General features: G+C 34.5%; 1 protein-coding gene across 3 annotated transcripts; it reads left to right on the top strand.

Annotated features, from left to right (window-relative positions):
* Positions 1-1,134: 1,134 nt before the first annotated feature.
* On the top strand, positions 1,135-16,075 carry Gtf2a2 (general transcription factor IIA subunit 2). 3 transcript variants are annotated; one of them, XM_026384839.2, is made up of 5 exons: positions 1,135-1,223; positions 6,008-6,126; positions 6,811-6,915; positions 12,646-12,772; positions 15,772-16,075. In XM_026384839.2, the coding sequence occupies exons 2-5, from the start codon at positions 6,055-6,057 to the stop codon at positions 15,795-15,797; spliced, it is 330 nt and encodes a 109-aa protein (XP_026240624.1). In that variant the 5' UTR covers positions 1,135-1,223; positions 6,008-6,054; the 3' UTR covers positions 15,798-16,075. The 3 variants fall into 3 exon arrangements, with proteins under 3 accessions (XP_026240624.1, XP_026240623.1, XP_026240625.1); XM_026384838.2 differs by having other exon boundaries at positions 1,138-1,257; XM_026384840.2 differs by lacking the exon at positions 12,646-12,772 and having other exon boundaries at positions 1,138-1,257.
* The last annotated feature ends 1,646 nt before the right edge of the window (positions 16,076-17,721 follow it).

Raw genomic sequence — 17,721 nt, 5'->3', positions numbered from 1 at the left:
TCCCCAGCCCAGGATGATGTTGACTAGCTTAGTACTGTCATTTCACAGTGTGAGAAATTCAGTTCTGAGGTGTATGTGCAAATTGTTGATGTGTTTCAGGTGAGAAATAACTCGGTCGTGATTTGCTAAGAAGATGTAATATTTTTTTTTTCCTTTGACTTGTTAGGAGTACAACAACTTGTGTCCTGATATGTTGCACATATTTTTGCAACATGCATGAATTTAAATAAATTAATTGGAATGAATTTGTTTTTCTCTTTCATTATGCTACCATTTTTTTCACTTAAATATCTAATTTTCAGATACTCTTCTTTATGTAGTCTGGGTACTTCCTATTCTTTTGGGAGTGAAAAATTCAACCAGCTTTAACATTTAAACTATAATTAAATTTTGCGTTTGATCATTTAGAATTACTTTAATTAATAGGGAATACAAAGATGAGACAGAACAGCTTTGTTGTGGGAATGAAAATGGCATAAATAAAAAAATAATAAACCTGTTCAGAGGTTCCAGTTTGTCGCGCTTGTTTTTGAACTTTATCTCCTTCATCAACTCAGCCACTTACTGGCAATTTGCTGTGCACATAACTGCTAAGCTTAATGCAATTAGGATTTGATACGCCCTGATGGACACCTAAAGGAATTTGGTATTATTACGCGGACTTGAAATTTTGGAGTATTTGACATGCATATTAGTCACAAATTTTAAATAGTGTCTCCCAAATTAAAATTCTTAATCACAAACTAAAATCTTGCCGGTTTAGATTAATTGCCGCCCTATATTGAATAGTTAAAAGACGCCCTGATATAATCTTCAGAATTAGTCTCCAATTTAGTATTTCAAAGTCTTCAACAGTATTACACTGAACATAACCCAGACGTAAAATGGAAGTGCCCTACATTTTTTAAATATCGCATCTAATAGTGGAGATTCTTATTTAAAAATTATCTTATGAACTAATTCGTACACCTGGTGAACTGCTCAAATGGTAGATTCACCGCCGCTGCAGGGTTTGAAAGCCCAGCCCTAATCTCAGTACTCCCATCATTTCACAAAGTTTGAGCGGCGCGCTGAGCCGGGGTGGGCGGTCCCTAGCGCCCTATGCACTTCCGGTTCCGCGATCGCTTCCGGGTCGTCGGCCCAGCTCTGCGGTTTCTGCGGCGTCTGAAGAGGTGGTCAGCGCAGTGGGCACCTCCAACCAGGCTTCTGGCGGCGCCGCTTCTGTGCGTTCCCCAGCTGGAAGCGCCTTGCCCGCAGGTAGTGGGTGGGCTGGGTTGGGTTAGCAAGGGGAAGCCTGAGCCGCGCCCTCTGTCGCCCCCACAACAGGCTACGGTTGGTTGGGTGGTCTCCAAGGGTCACTTGGAGGTTTCGTGGTTCCCGGGGCCCGGAGCGGCTCCTTACTAACTCCGCGGCTGGTGCCAGAGAAGAGGGAGAGGCGGCAGCACGCCACCCCACCTTGATGCCAGCTAAACGGACCTGGGGTGGTGGTCAGCTCAGCACCCTGTTTTTAGCCGACTGAGTTAAGTCTTAAAGCGTCCAGGTCAGCGGCGTGTGGGTTTTGCCGAATTTCGAGAAGCATTCTTTAAGAGTCTCCTTACTGTGTTTCGTCGCGTGAGGTCTGCCTTCCAACTTTCCTCTTGCGAACTCTGACAAAGGAACCAATTTTAACTGGATGGTTTAGTCAAGAAGGTCTCAAACTGATTGTTCGAATTTGAAGACTTCTAATTTTCTAAACTACAAAATGAGAAGGGAGTACTAAATTTCTGTAGCTCATACCACATTTCAAGGATTTGAACACTAGGAATTTTTAGAATCTAAGATCATTAAAACAAATAATGTAACAAATGCTTAAACACTTGATAATTGTTTTCTAGTTAATTCTCAGCCATAAAATGGGGTGTGACAAAAATTCTGTACTCATAGTTTGAAAATTTTTATCTCCTTTTGGGACTTTTTCCCTTCACACGTTATATTTACTGAAGTTTACTTTCTTTTATTTATTGAACATATATTTTATTTGGCTCCCATAATATGTGAGATACTGTTCAAGATGCCCAGTTTACTTCAGAGAACAAAACAATCTGTGCCCTGATGAAATTTACATACAGTTGGATGCAGAAAGTGAATATGCATTGAGTAATATTAATTTAAACTTTCAGAAAGTCATGAAAATTGAGCAAGAAAGGGCCTGGGGGAAGTTTTAGAATGCCTCTGGGAATTAGTCTTTTAAGTATGATGGTCAGTTTCGGCCTTATTGAGTAGGTGCTTTTTGAGAAAAGTCGAGGGGTTTGGAGAGAATTGGCCAAGTGTCTATGTGGGGAAGAGTATTCTAGGCAGAAAGAACAGCCATCAAAGATGCTTTCAGGAACATACCTGTCATGCTCAAGGAATTGAAATGAAGCTATTGTTTGGAGAGGGATAAACAAGGTGAAGATGAATAGTTGATAAAGACAGGGAGATAATAGATAACCAAATTATTGTAAGGGCCCTTGGAAGCTGTGGGAGGTCTTTAATAGAAAAGAGACATTGTGGGGCTGGGGTTGTGGATCAGTGGTAGAGCACTTGCCTAGCATGTGTGAGGCCCTGGGTTCGAGTTTCAGCACCACATATAAATAAAATAAAGGTCCATTTACAACTAAAATAAATATATATGTAAAAAAAGAAAAGAGACATATTCTAACTGGTATTTTTAAAACATCACCTACCTGTGAGTTAGGAATAGAGTGCAGGGAATCAGAGATCCAAATGACTATAATAGTGGCTCAGATCAGGGTGATAATAGTGGAGATGGTAAGAAATGGTTTGATTTTTTAATGCATTTTTAAGATAAAGCTTCGTGGATTTTTGAGGATTTGGATATGGAACATTTCATAGGTTTTGTCTAAGACCATAAAAGTAAGGAGTTATGAGATGGGAAAGACAAGTAGATGTGTTGAGTATGCACCTAAATCCACTGGTGAGAAGTTTTTATGCTGGTAGATATGTTTGGGAATGATCAGAAGTGGTATTTAAAACCATAAAAACAAAAGATATTACTAAGGAATAGGTGTAGATAGTAAGCAGAAATGGAAAATTGTGTCTTGTCACATTAAAAATTCAGAGAGAAGAGGATCAACCAACAAACAAGAAGGGTAAACCAGTGAGTTAACATGACAATCCATAAACTGGTGTCCCAGAAGCCAAACAAAGGTCCTTTAATATCAAGGAGGGAGTAATCAGCTGTGTCAAATGCTCTAATTCTGTGAGGATTAGCAATGCCAGTGATAACCTTCACCATCTGTTTCATTAGAGTATCAGAGGCAAAAGCCTACTGGCTGTGAACTGAAGAGAAAAGGAGAATAAAAGAAATGGGAGTTAGTGAGTACAGACAACTCTAAGGAGTTTTCCAGTAAAGAGGAAGTAGAGAAATAGAGTAACTGGCAGGGGAAGTAAGTTAGGTTTGTTTGGTTTGGGTTTTTTATTTTCCCCCAAGACAGTTTATTTGCTGATGGAAATGAACATAGAAAGAATGTTGGTGGTGAGGGAAACAAAGAACAACTGAATTATTAGAACAGTATTCTCAAGTGTATTAAAAGGATAGGAACTGATTCAAAAGTAAAAGGGTTGAATTTAGGTAGCTAATGACAGACCAGACAGGGACACAAAGAATATAAGTGCAGATGTTGGTAGGTAGGAAGATGTGGATGTAAGAGTGTCAAAATTTTCACCGCTTTAGTTTCCTTAGTAGCATGTGTGAGGCCCTTAGATAAATTTCTGATATTTGATATTAGTACTTTGGATAAATTTCTGATATTTGATATTAGTACTTTGACATGCCACCATTATTCACTCAAATACTTTTTAGTACATACTAAATACATTGTTCTAAGTGGTAAATATATAAAGTCCCTACCTTCATGGATCATCCAGTATACTAAATGGAGACAGAATAAGTATATGTATGTCAGCTTTAGTTATTGACATGATTACAAATAAAGCAGTACAAGAAGGAAGGAAGGAAGGTAATTCCTTGATCACAGAAGGCCTTTCTAATTAGGTGACATTGGAACACCAATCTGAATAACTTGTAGGAGTGAACTACATAGATGTCTGGGAAGAAAATTCACAACCAAAAGAACAGCCAGGGCAAAGGCCTTCAAGCAACAACTGCTTGCCTTGTCAAAGAACAGCAGGGACCAGTATGACCAGAGCAGAGTAAGAGGGGATGAGTAGAAGAAGATAAGGGCAGGAGGGTAGTGAAGGAGGCATATCACATAGACCATGCAAACTATAGGAAGGACATGGTGGTTTTTACTGCTATTGGTGGTTTTGAATAGATGAGTGATTTAATTTGCCACGTTTTAAAGTTTCAGTGTGGCTGCTATGGACTTGATGTTGATGGCATAGGCGGGGAGAGAAACAAAGAGACCACATATTGGACTATTGCATTAATTTTTTTGACAGTATTGTGACTTAGGGTGATAGCATTAAAGATGATAAAAGAGAGAAAGAAGTTGACTGTAAGGTTTTTGAATTGTCTTACTGGAAGACTAGGTTTACCAATTGCTGAGATGGGCAACACTACAAACAGCCAGTTTAGAAGGGTAGTTTTAGGGATTTGGTTTTTGGAAAATTTAATTTGAGCCATCTACTTGACTTTTTTATTCAATTTCAAGTAGATAGTTTTATATGTGAGTTCAAGAGGAGAAATTAGCTGGAGATAGAAATGTGGGGATCATCAACAAATAGATAAATTAAAAAGCATATAGAGAACCAAGGAGTCTAGGGCAGTTAAGTAGGTGGAATAGGGAGCTGAGGAGGAATCTGCAAAAGGAAACAAGAATTGTAATAAGCAGTGAAGTGGGTAGGAGAAAAGAACTCAGAGTGGTGTGCCAAAAGTCAAAGAATGTCTCAAGAAAATATAAATATCCATTATATCAAATGCTGAAAAAATATGTGACTGAAGGCTGACTATTAGTTTTGCTGAGTTTTATCTGATAACTACTCCTTGAATATATATCTCCTGTCCATTTGTAGCCTGCAAGTGTTGTGAGGTCAGGGATCTTACACCTGACATGTAGTAGAAATTCAGTACTTATTGAGTCTGTACTACTGCCACCCTTTTTGAGTCCCCATCCCTCATCTGTTTCTAATCTCACCTTGAGCCAACTTGTCTGATCTCTCCTACCTAAAATGCTTCTGGGATTCTCACTGCCTGTACCACTTTTACAAAGAAAGTCGTTGTGCCCTCTGTTTTAGCCTCATCTCCTCCTACTTGATGTTCGTTTTTATGCACTAATAATAATAATAAGTTCACCACAAACCTTACTGTTTTATACTTCTGTGGCTTTTCTGTCCTCTCATTATATGATGATTTTCCTCCTTTGTTCTGCTAAAGTCTGGCTTGAATGGGGAAATTTCTGAGTCAACTCAGTCAACAGGCAACCTCCATAGTATGCTGTGTATATCTCTATCAGGGTTCTTATTTTATACTGGATTTAACCTTTTTGTATTCCTATTACCCTCTCTAAGAGTGTTTGTTACCCTCTCTAGGGTTTAAGATTTGAGGAGTGGGAGTATGTCTTTATTCATCTTTCTGTCCCTGGTTTCTATCACAGTACCATTCTCTTGGTAGGCACTCTATAATTATTGAATTTTAAGAAAGCAGGAAAATAAAGAGGCAGGCATGCAAAGGTGCACTGAAGAATGTCTAGATCAATAACTTGATTACAAGTAGAATGGATGGTACATGAAAAAGTCTAGATTTAGAAGGCCAAGTTTTGAATGAAACCATAAAGACACATTTTAATAAATGAATATATCTATACTGTATTCAAAGGATGTAAATGTCATTTCAAAATCATAGAAAAATAACTAGAAAAAAAACTGCTCCTTAAAATTCTAAAATTATAATTTGTAATTATGAGTTCTGTGGTTTTATATTAGAATATATGAAGTAGACTATTGAATAAGTAATTTATAATGTTACAGTATGATCTTTTTAAGTGATTTTATATTAAACTTTTAGGACATCAATGCAAACCTGAAGAAAAAGCAGTTTCTTCTTCATAAGCCATGGCATATCAGTTATACAGAAATACCACTTTGGGAAACAGTCTTCAGGAGAGCCTAGATGAGCTCATACAGGTGGGAAACAGAAAAGTCAATTCAGTTTCATTTCTAGCTGTAATAATTTTTGTCATATCCCTTATCCCAGGCAAAGAAATATGAGGTAAAACTTGGACTATTTAGCATGTCACTGACAGATGAACAGCCTTAAATTCCTGTTTGTTATACTGACAGTAGAACAGAAATACAATGATGAAATGGTGTGGTTGAACATATTTCAGAATATTTTGTTAAAAATTAAAATTGATGATTTACTCCTTTTTATTTAGAATAAAGGCTTATTCTCTCTGGTTTTAATTTTTATGTAATTTAATTATCTTTTGAGATTTAAATTGGAATTTTGAATTTATATTTCAATTTTAGAAGTTTTCTTATTTAAACAACCCAACTAAAAACATATCAAATATTTCCATTTGTTTAGATATTAAATGGTCTTCAGTAAGATTTAATCTGTGTGTGTGTGTGTGTGTGAAAGTTCTATTCTGGCTTTGTAAAATTACTGCATGTTTCCTTTTCAAAATTATTTTGTCAAGATAGTGTAAAAGGCTTTGCTTCTTCATTGTCAATTATGGTAAATGAGAATAAAGGATTCTAGTTCAGAAGCTCTGGATAGCCTTAATTAAATTTTAGGTGATAATTTGTATGTTATTTTGTCTTTAATGTTCTTCCCTACAAGGATTTGTGACCTTTATTTTCTCTCAGTCTCAACAGATCACCCCGCAACTTGCCCTTCAAGTTCTTCTTCAGTTTGATAAGGCTATAAATTCAGCATTGGCTCAGAGGGTCAGGAACAGAGTCAATTTCAGGGTAAGGATATTTTCCTAAATCTAGAGGCCTGATCAAGGGATATTTTGAGACCCCCTACATGATAATTAATCATAAGAGGGGGAGATGACTAATCAAGTTTTAGAACTTGTTTTGTTATAACTAAATTTTTTTAAATCAGCTCTATACTAAGTTTATCCACTTAATGTAAGAGAGAGAGAGTTGTCTTTAGATTTTTTACCATTGTTGCACAAGTCAGCTGGATATTTGGTACCTGCCCTGAAGAATTACTGAGATTTCAAATGCCTGCAAAAATTAAATTAAAAATTGAAGGTAAGTAGTGTAATAATCCCTACGATTCAGTTGTTTTTCAAACTCTGGCCTTCACCTATTTTAGGAAATTGTACAGTTATTCCTAGTAACTTTGTGTTGCCTCCCACCTACTCTTAGATGACTCGGCTTATAAAAACCTGAAATAATGGTAGATAACCATTTATTCTGGTAGCTTAGTCTCATTTATCATTTATACTTGCAAGAGTCATGCAAAGCGGAACAAATTCTCTATTTTGTGATGATTTTATAATAAAATCCTGCCGGTTGGAAGGTATGGTATAACAGAAATAGTCTTACCACATTATGATATTAGTGGAGTCCTAAAATATTATAATGTATAATGTTTGGTTGTTATCCTGTTAAAGTTAACATATGTATATGCTTGTATTGTGTTATAGGACATAATGCTAATATAGAATTAGAATATATGAAAAGAATTTATGGGCTACCTTACATTTAAGAGAACCCCAAAGATTTGGGGGTATTTTGTCTTTGTTGATGATAGAAAAAAAATTTTGAGTTCCGGTCCAGACATTGTTCTAGATACTGGTAATACAGAGATAAACAAGACAGACAAAACCCATTTAACTTAAATTTTGGTAAAGAGATGAAATCTGCATTTACTTTTCATCAATTTTATATGCCTAAAAACTAACTGGAATAAAAGACATATATAAAAGCATCTATGGGTCATTTTTATGTCTTTGAGACTATAAAATATATTTAACAGTAATAATTCTGGCAAAGTTAGTTTTTGTTTATAGAACCACATGTAGAAATCTGCCTAGTTTGCCATTTGAAACCTGACCCTGTATTTCTGAGTTGATCCATGTTAATCTGTAAACTTTTACCCATGTAGAAAATATGGTAGACAACTTATCAGAGACCATAGGATTCACAAGGACTAAATGGTGTTTTAGCTGCATTAGAGTAGATTTCTAGTTTAGATCTCTTTAGATAAATTTACAGGTATTATGATACTTATATTTCTCTTTCATGGAATTTTGTAAATTTCTCAATTTCTAAAAGATTTAACTATTCAGTCTTTACCAGGACTTAATTTTCCTTCCTGCCTGCCTTCCTTTCCTTCTCCCGCCCCCCCCCCCACTGCTTCTGTTGTAACTCAGGTTTCATCATCCTACCCTTTACCCCTGCCTCCTTCCTAAGATACAACAGAATTAATCTCTTTTTTTAAGTCCAGAATATTCTCAAATAACATTCTGTTTAGCTTGGTGTAGTATATAACAAAGAGAATAGGTATAATGTATTAGTAATATCTAATTTTCAAAAACACATTGCTTGATTACATTTAAATTTTTTTATTTATGATTTTGTTGCTGGCCTAGCAAGAAGATTAGGAACCGATTAAAAGAATAATCTTATGTAGAATGTTAATTTTTTTTGTTATAAATCCTATCTGAATTCCACATAAGTGAGATCACTGTGTAGGATGTTATAGGAAAAATAACCCTTCAGTGTGTAGTAAAAACATCAAAATATATGAACTTGAACTGGATTAATTATTCATAGAGAAAATTCACATTGATCTAGTATATATAACTAGGATTTTTTAAAAGTCATTGTGTGCATGTGAGGATTGTATGACCACAGATACAGGTAGTGATCACTTAAACATAGTACTGAGCTTCAAACAGCAATGAAGAGCTGGGGATAGGACTTGGGAGGCCTGGGTTCAATCCCCCAGCACTGGAAGAAAAAAACAATCAGCAATTATACAAAATTAAAAGATTTAATGGTCAAGAAAAGTAATCTTTTAACACTGACAGTTTCCTTTTACCTGTTCTTTGATGTTTCTCTAATGATTAAACATGTATTAGGTAACTTTTAAAATGTTATTTTAATTTGTGTGTATATGTGTGTGTGTGTGTGTGTGTGTGTGTGTATGCGCTCGCGCACGCGCACACTTACATATGTAAAACATACACATTTGTGTATGCGTGTCTTTGTGGTTTTTTAAATGTATTTATTAGAGATGCATTGAGGGTACAATTTGGCTGAATGACTGCTAAAATTATTTGACCAAAGCCAAATATTTTATAGATGTAATATTTTTAATATAAAGAATGAATTTAATATTTTAGTTTTTATACTATACTTGAGATACTAAATAGATTGATTCTCAAAAACAATGAAAAAGAAAAATATTTAAAATTCTATGCAGTAAAGGTTATTTCATGTTAGGGATTCTAGTTCACCAAATTATTCTAAAAAAATTACATTATGTTACCTAATCTTATGGGTTTGTTTTTTGTTGTGTTTTTTTGTTTTGTTTTGTTTTGGCACTGGGGATTGAACACAGGAGGTGTTTAACCACTGAGCCACATCCTCAGTATTTTTTATTTTTTATTTTGAGACAAAGTCTCACTGAGTTACTGAAGGCCCTGCTGAGTTGCTGAAGATGGCTTGAACTTGGCAATCCTCCTGCCCCAGCTTTCTGAGTTGTTGGGATTACAGGCATGCATCACCGTACCTGGCTTAAGTTTTAAATTTTGGGGACTTTTGTTTGGTTTGTTTTGGTTTTATTTGGTTGGTACCAATGATTGAACTTAGGGATGATTGATTAACCACTGAACTACATCCCAAGCCCCTTTTTTATTTTTTGAGACAGGGTCTCGCTAAGTTGCTTAGAGTCACTAAGTTGCTGGGGTGGGCTTTGAACTTATGATCCTCTTGCCTCAGTCTCCTGAGCTGCTGGGATTATAGCCACTCCTGGCTGTTGAAGTTTTTTAAAACACTTATTGGTTCAAAGGTTATCTAGTTAATATGCTAGCTTAATTGTGTTATTTTAATCTAATTATAGGAGAGCATGTAATAAAATTGTTTCACCATCAAGTTCTATAACATTTTACTTTATCAAACCAAAGGAAGTATGTGTATTTATATTACAACTAATAGAAATTTCAACATATAATTATCTAAGTTTTTCATTCTACACTACATTTAAAATTCTGTTTATATTTGAAAATGAGTATTCATATATTAATTTTAAATCCTAGTAATATGCTTTGTTCAAGTTATTGACACAGCCAACTTAGATATATTTTGTCACATTTACTTTTTTTTTTTGGTACTGGGGATCAAACCCAGGGGCTCTTTACCACTGAGCTATATCCCCAACCCTCCCTTTTATTTTTTATTTTGAGACAGGATCTCACTAAGTTGCTTAAGGCTAGCCTGGAACTCACAATGCTCCTGTCTCAACCTCCTGAGTTGCTAGGATTATAGGTATGCACTGCCATACCCATCGATGACTTTTACCTTATATTATGTCATAAATGATTTTCCATCCATTTTTTACCACCCCCACTGAAACTGCTCTTGATGAGTTTTTTTTTCCTAAATTTAATAACATACTTTGTGATAACCATTGATTATTTTGTTTTGTTTTTGTTTTTTTGAAACCTATACTTCCTAGAATTTTTACTTTCTTACACTTTCTTCTATTCCCTACCCTCTTTCTTTCAGATTTCTTTGTAGTTTTCTTCCGGTCGTCACAATAATAGGTATTCCTCAGTATTACATACGACCTCCAAATACTGTCCTTGAATGATCTCATCTAGTCATGTGGTCTTAGTAAAATTGATATGCTCATGCTTCTTTACTGTCTCTTGCTGCCCCTTAATGTCCCCTTGCTGAACATCAATAAGTTAGTTTCAAACTCAGTAAGTTCCAAATTTAACTTTCCTACCAAACTGGCTTTTTCTGTGAATTGCTCAAGGCAGAAACTTGGGAATTACCGTAGATTTATGTCCCTCCATCATATCCATAGTTGTTGAGTTCTGTCAGTTCTACCTTTCAAAATTTCTCCATTTCTTTTGGTCCCACCTGATACTACTGTAGTAAGGCTACTTTTACCTCTCTGATTCAGCTGCCTCTAAGAGGCATTGGCTTCTAGTCTTCTGGCCTCCAGCTATATTCCCCTCAACCCATTCTTGTCATGGCCAAAAAGATTTAATCATATCCTCTTCGAGTCCTTCATTGACCTCAAAGCAACGAGAAAGCAAAATTGGAATAGAGCAAAGGCTTTATTTAAGTGATCTTCATGGTCTCCTTTCCTTTAGTATCTCCTAAACTATTGTTTTCTGGAATCTCCCACCTCATTCCAAGTGTCAATCTTCTTTCCATTTCCCCACCTCTCCTCAGTAGCTCTTACTCATTCAAGATTCAACTTACCCTCTACTTTGTGAGAAACTTTCTCTGCCCTGTGTCTTCCATACTCTTGAGCATCTCTGCTTTGCTCCCATCATACCCAGTAACTTACTCTTTCATAGCACTGTTACACTATATATTTGTTTTAATGATCTCCCTGCTAAACTCACTGATGGCAGGGACCAGTGCTTATCATTATAATCTCAGAGCTCCAGCAGAGTGTAGTAACAGTGATTATTCAGATTTATTTAATTTCTTAACTAGTTCACTCACAGCCATCACTGTTTCATTGACCATTTTCACTTCATACATAACACATTTTAAATTGAATCCAGCTATTAAAAATAATACCTCAAAGAACATTTTTTATATTTAATACTTTTCCTGAACTAAAGATTTTAGGAATTTAAGTGTCTTGTTTCATACTAAATTTTAACGGGTGTGTATGTCTGTATACATCAGGGTTGGGTGGGGGTGATTTTTGTTTTGTTTATGGTACTGAGCATTGAACTCAGGGGTACTCGACTACTGAACCATATCCCCAGCCTTGTTTTGTATTTTATTTAGAGACAGTTGATTAGCTTCTGGCCTTTGCTGAGGCTTGCTTTGAACTCATGATTCTCCTGCCTTAGCCTCCCTAGCCACTGGGATTACAGGCATGTTTGATGTCTATTGCAGTTTGACCATACTCTATAAGAAATGTTGTTGTTTTTCTTTTTTTAATATTCAGGTATACCTTTACGAGACAAAAAAACTTTGTAGAGTATCAGTTGCATAAGACAATGTTGAATTCATAGTGGCTAATACAGTGATACATATATGAGCTAAGTCACAGGATTAAAATTTATTTAGTGTCTCTAAGAAATCCTTGCTTTTGTACAAATTAGAAGAATTAATATACACAGTAAAATAGGTTTTAAAAAATGTTTACCAAAAAACTCACATGGACTTTCATAATTTAGCCACGTGAGGGCAGTACAAATACAAATTTAGATTTTCATACCACTTATTTACATTTCAGGTAATTTGCAGACCTTTTTATAGTGCCAGAAATAGTCCAATTAAAATGATTTTTAACTCTTAGCAAATTTATCTAGGTTTTCCTTTCATTTACTTGTTTTTTAGATAGATAGGTTTAAAATTAAGGAAAATCTTAAGCAGCTAAGCATTAAACATATTATGTTCTTAGTAGCTAAGTTCTCTTAAATTGCTTTGGAGAAAAATATGAAGGGAAAAAAATGACACTTCCCTGTGTGTTTTGTTTTAAAGGGCTCTCTAAATACATACAGATTCTGCGATAATGTGTGGACTTTTGTATTGAATGATGTTGAATTCAGAGAGGTGACAGAACTTATTAAAGTGGATAAAGTGAAAATTGTAGCCTGTGATGGTAAAAGTAAGTGTTTAACTAATTGCTATTTGAAATCTTGTTTTTATGAGTCTTTAGACAATCTTCATATACTCAAAAAGTTTATAAGGGAAAACAGCAAACTAATCAACTCCCAGTTAAAAGACCTGGCTTCTGTCTCAGTTAGATTCTGGATTCCAGATCTCAGTCCTCTTACTGATTTTAGGTGTGTGTATACATTTCACATGACACAGACTACTTACACAGATTAAGGAAAAAGAAACAAATTATTAAGTTTTTCTTCTTCACTTCAGTTACAAATTTTAAGTAATTATCAGGTTTGCAAAACCACCTTTCTCTTTAAGGATGTGTTATTTAATGTTGACAATTTGTCCTAGGGTTTCTATGTTGCTAGATAACCATACACTTTGTTGGTTATTTAAAGCACATTAAGAACCTTGTAGCTATAATGATAAATCCATTCCTCTTATCTGTTTGTCTATGCAAGTAAATGTTCCACTGCAGACCTATGTACTTGTTCTGATTCTTAAATATTTCAGAAGCTGTATATCTCTGCTCTCTGTTCTATGATTACGTATTTCCTTTTTGCTAATTGTATTTTAAATATGTACATACTTATAATCATTTGTGTTTAAAGCACTTAGCTGCTCCATGTATGTATGTCAAAATATACTACTGTCATGTATATCTAAAAAGAACAAATTTTAAAAATGAAAAAAAATTGCATAAACAAGTATGCAAATTTTTAGAAGAATAATGTTTACATAATCAAGGTAGGGTGTAGACTGACTAGTAAATCATATTGTCTTCAATGAATTCTCAGTCTATCAAGGAAAACTTTTGTCCATGAAATGGACATACATTTTATGATGTTTGTTAACATGTGCTTAATGTTAATCAAAAATAGGTTTGGGGGTTTTTTTGTAATATTTTTGTTATGTCAGGGCCCCCCAACTATTAATAAATCTCAACACTCAAAAAATAAAAAATAAAGCAACTAACTGTTCCTGAAATTAAATAGAAAAGACTAGCACTCTCCAAAAATGGGGGCATTTTTATTTTTTTTATATATGTATTTGTTTTTATTTTGGTACTAGGGATATAACCCAGGAGTTTTTAACCACTGATTCACATACCCGACCCTTTTTATTTTTTTGAGTCAGGGTCTTGCTCAATTGCTTAGAGCCTCACTAAGTTGCTGAGACTAGCCTCAAACTTGGAATCCTCATGTCTCAGCCTCCCAAGTCACTGGTATTACAGGCATGTGCCACCACACTCAGTACAAGACAGGTAGTTGAGAAGCAAAAAAACAGAAATGTAGAAAGTAATAGCCTCATTTCTTGGGTTATGGGTTGGGATTTTCATTTTACATACTTTAGATTTCAAAAGAAGTACCTAATCACTGGAAAGAAATGTAGAGAATCCACATAAGCGCATCAAAGAAAAACATCAATAACATCACCTCCTTTTATAATAATGCATGTATGCACTATAGATACATTTGTAAATTTAACATTTTCCACACATGTTAACTGTTCTCTTCAACCTGATATCTGATGGCTGCATAACATTATACCTTCAGCCCTGTTTTTTAAAAATAGCCTCTGGATGTCAGAAAATCTCTGAAACTAGCAATGTTACATTGACTTGTACTGTTCAGGTTAACTAGGAATAATCATTCTAAGAACCAAGGACATAGTTGACCTCTTAATACAGTCATCAGATAATTAAGATCTTTTGTTTCGAGGAGCAGTGTTATTATATATTTGATATATTTTATTTTTTTTATTTTTCTGGTTTATTATCTTCTGGATCACAAGATAAATATGTTTCTACATTTCAGATAATGTGTAATTTTTCATATTTTACTTGACTATGGAATTTGGCAATTAATTTTGTAATCCTAGGCCTTTGTCAAAAGGAGTTGATGTACACCAGCACTGCTCAGTAGAATTAATGATGAAGATGTTCTATGTCTCCATTTTCTAATAGCCCTGCTTGGCTGTTGAGCATTTAAAATGTAATTGGCACAAATAAGCAGCTTCATATTTTAATTTTATTAGCTAACTTGAGTTAATGTACATGTAAATAGTCATATATAGCTAGCCATTGGCTATCCTATTGAACAGCATGAAGGTAGACTAATAGAGTAACAACATAGTAAGTAATACCATAGCTTAGAACCAAAAAAGTAAAAAAGGCATCTGAGAAGAATTAATATCAAAGAATCCATGTATATAGGTATGTGTTTTGTTCACAGGCATTTCTGTCTGGTGGTCCTAAGAATGAGTTAGTCTTGCTTAAAAATGCAAGATTATTTGTTTCTCCAAACTTCAATGGTTAAAAAGTAGCAAATCACCCTCATTTTATCACAGTGACTTCTGAGGAGCTCCCTCAAGGCAAAGTGTAGTAATTATCTTCAACAACAATAAAAAAGTGAGCACTTATGAGAAGCTTAGATTGTATTCCCTTTGCTGTATATCAGCAGAAAAGAAATATTTTTTTTACCCAAATTAAAATATAGTTTGGCATTTACAGGTAACTCTGTACATTTAAATAATTAAGAAAATGCTGTTCTTCAGTAATGCCAGATAAATAAGGTGCTACTATAAAGTAAGTCCATTTTATTCTTAAAGTTAGCTTTCTGAAATAAAGTTGAGTTTCTAATACAGAAACAGAGGGAAAAAAATAGCTAGTTTTTGATCTGCTACTCACTGGGAAGACAGAGGACCTGAAAAACATGTGGTTATGTAACAGCTATGTGAACCAAATATAGTACAGCTTGCCTTTCTCTCTAGCATAAACATGGAGAGCAAAGTGTTGTCTTTTTCTCTGTCTTAAAAAGAAAATTGTTGACATTTTCAAGGCACTTCCGTTGTCAGCTTCCCTCTTCAGCTTAGCCTCCTCCTCCTTGCCCCCAAAGTACCACCATCATTAGTTCTCTTTTTTTTTAATCAGTATTCTTAAAATATTTAGATTTAAAAGTAAGTTCTTTCTTGAATTTACTCTTTCTCTCTGTTTCCTAGATACTGGCTCCAATACTACAGAATGAATAGAAAAAAAAATGACTTTTTCAGGCCATCTTCTGTTATTATTCATCACTTTTTGAAGAGAAGCAAAGAAGAGACTTTTTTTAATTTATTCTAGCATTGCATAAATGACTACATACACTGTACTGTACTATCAGAGAATTCCAGCAAAAAGAAGCTTATAACTATATTCTCTTACATTACCTTTATTATACAGCATGAAGAAACATACCTTTTTTTTAATGACAAATCAAAAATTGTTGCCTTCTTAAGAACATTCTTTAATAAACTCATTTTAAAACTCAATGTGAATAATTAGTGGTGGAACTGTTTCAAATAGACATTGTGAAGTTATTAGACAAACATTTTTAAAAAGCACCATATTCCTTACAAATAACTTAGAAAATATAGTCATTTCAATAAAGTCATATTAGTTTTGCAGTTGTAACTTTATCTGATGCATCAGCGGGGCAAAACTAAAATCTGAATGGAATTTTACTAAGAAAATCCCCTTTTTTTGGTCTTTTCCTTTTGGTACTGGGGATTGAATCCAGGGGTATCTACCACTGATAGCTTTTCTTTTTTAGTTTGAGACAGGGTCTCACTAAGTTGCTCAATGCCTCACCAAGTTGCTGAGTTGGCCTCAAATCTGAGTTTCTCCTTTCTCATCCACCTGAGTCGCAGGGATTACAGATGTGCATCATGGCACCTGCCGAAACTTCTTTTTTTTTCTTTTTTCTTTTTTTTTCTTTTTTCTTTTTTTTTCTTTTTTCTTTTTTTTTCTTTTTTTTTTTTTAATATTTTTTAGTTGTACATGGACACAATACCTTTATTTTGTTTATTTTTATGTGGTACTGAGGATCGAACCCAGTACCTCACCCATGGAAGACAAGCACTCTACTACTAAAGCCACGACCCCAGCCTGAAACTTCCCTTTTTTAAAAGTATAAAACTAATCATTGATGAGAAAAACTTAAATACAATTAGATTTGGAAAAGTTAAATGATCTCAAAAACCTATTCCAAATAACATAAATTAGTTTCTAAATTATTTCTTGGAACTTGGCAAATTGATCAAGTTTCGTACATTTTTAAATGAACTACATCTGACCAACTATTAGACTTCAAATTAAAAGTCCTACTAAAATGTGTGGCTTTTTTTTTTTTATATCTTTGTTTATGTGAAGGAACGAAGTTTCCCTTGTTAGTCAAAGTAGGAAAATACAATGAAGAATGGGGTATTTCTTAAAAAAAAAAAAAAAAATCAGGCTCCAGGTAATTGAGTGACTAGAATTTAGCAGCTGACTATAGATGAATCAAGACCAACTATTTTAATTTTTAAAAGAGTTGGCTCTCTATTATTTTGTAAGAATAGGATTTTGATGTTCTCTATTCTGTGGTTGACCCCATTTCATCTGTAATTAAACATTTGTTTAACCAACTGCAAAGGGATGAAAAGTCACCTTTTGAGAAGAGTTGGTAGTAATATTTGGCAAAATAGTTTTTTTTACCTATTTAAATGTTAAACAGTTCTTTATTCTACACATAGTTCCCTTTTTTCAGATGGGGGGAAAAGTAGGTTATTTATAGTGTCATTCTTAAATACCCAAAGCTAACATTTGGCTGCACAGAAATGGGACTTCTTTATAAATATAAAATAATAGCCAGCATTACTATTCTATAAGAGACTAAGTGCTATATGTATTTCATATATTCTTCTGAGTAGTCTTAACTATTACTTTGGAAAAAAGTTTGTTCCATTTTTCAGATAAAGAATAAAGTTATCCTCTCATGACCCCAGTGATGTGGAAGACAGGAGGATCATTCAAGGCCAGCCTCAGCAATTTAGCAAGACCCTATTGCCAAAAAAAAGGAATGGGGATGTAGCTCCGTGATGAGTCCTGTGTTCAGTCCCCAGTACCAAAACCAAAAGAGAGGTAAAAGACAC

The sequence above is a fragment of the Urocitellus parryii genome, chromosome 6 (genome assembly GCF_045843805.1).
Source record: "Urocitellus parryii isolate mUroPar1 chromosome 6, mUroPar1.hap1, whole genome shotgun sequence".
NCBI classification, from domain to species: Eukaryota; Metazoa; Chordata; class Mammalia; order Rodentia; family Sciuridae; genus Urocitellus; species Urocitellus parryii.
The sequence above is the reverse complement of the archived record's forward strand: the minus strand, read 5'-3'. Positions and strand labels throughout refer to the sequence as shown.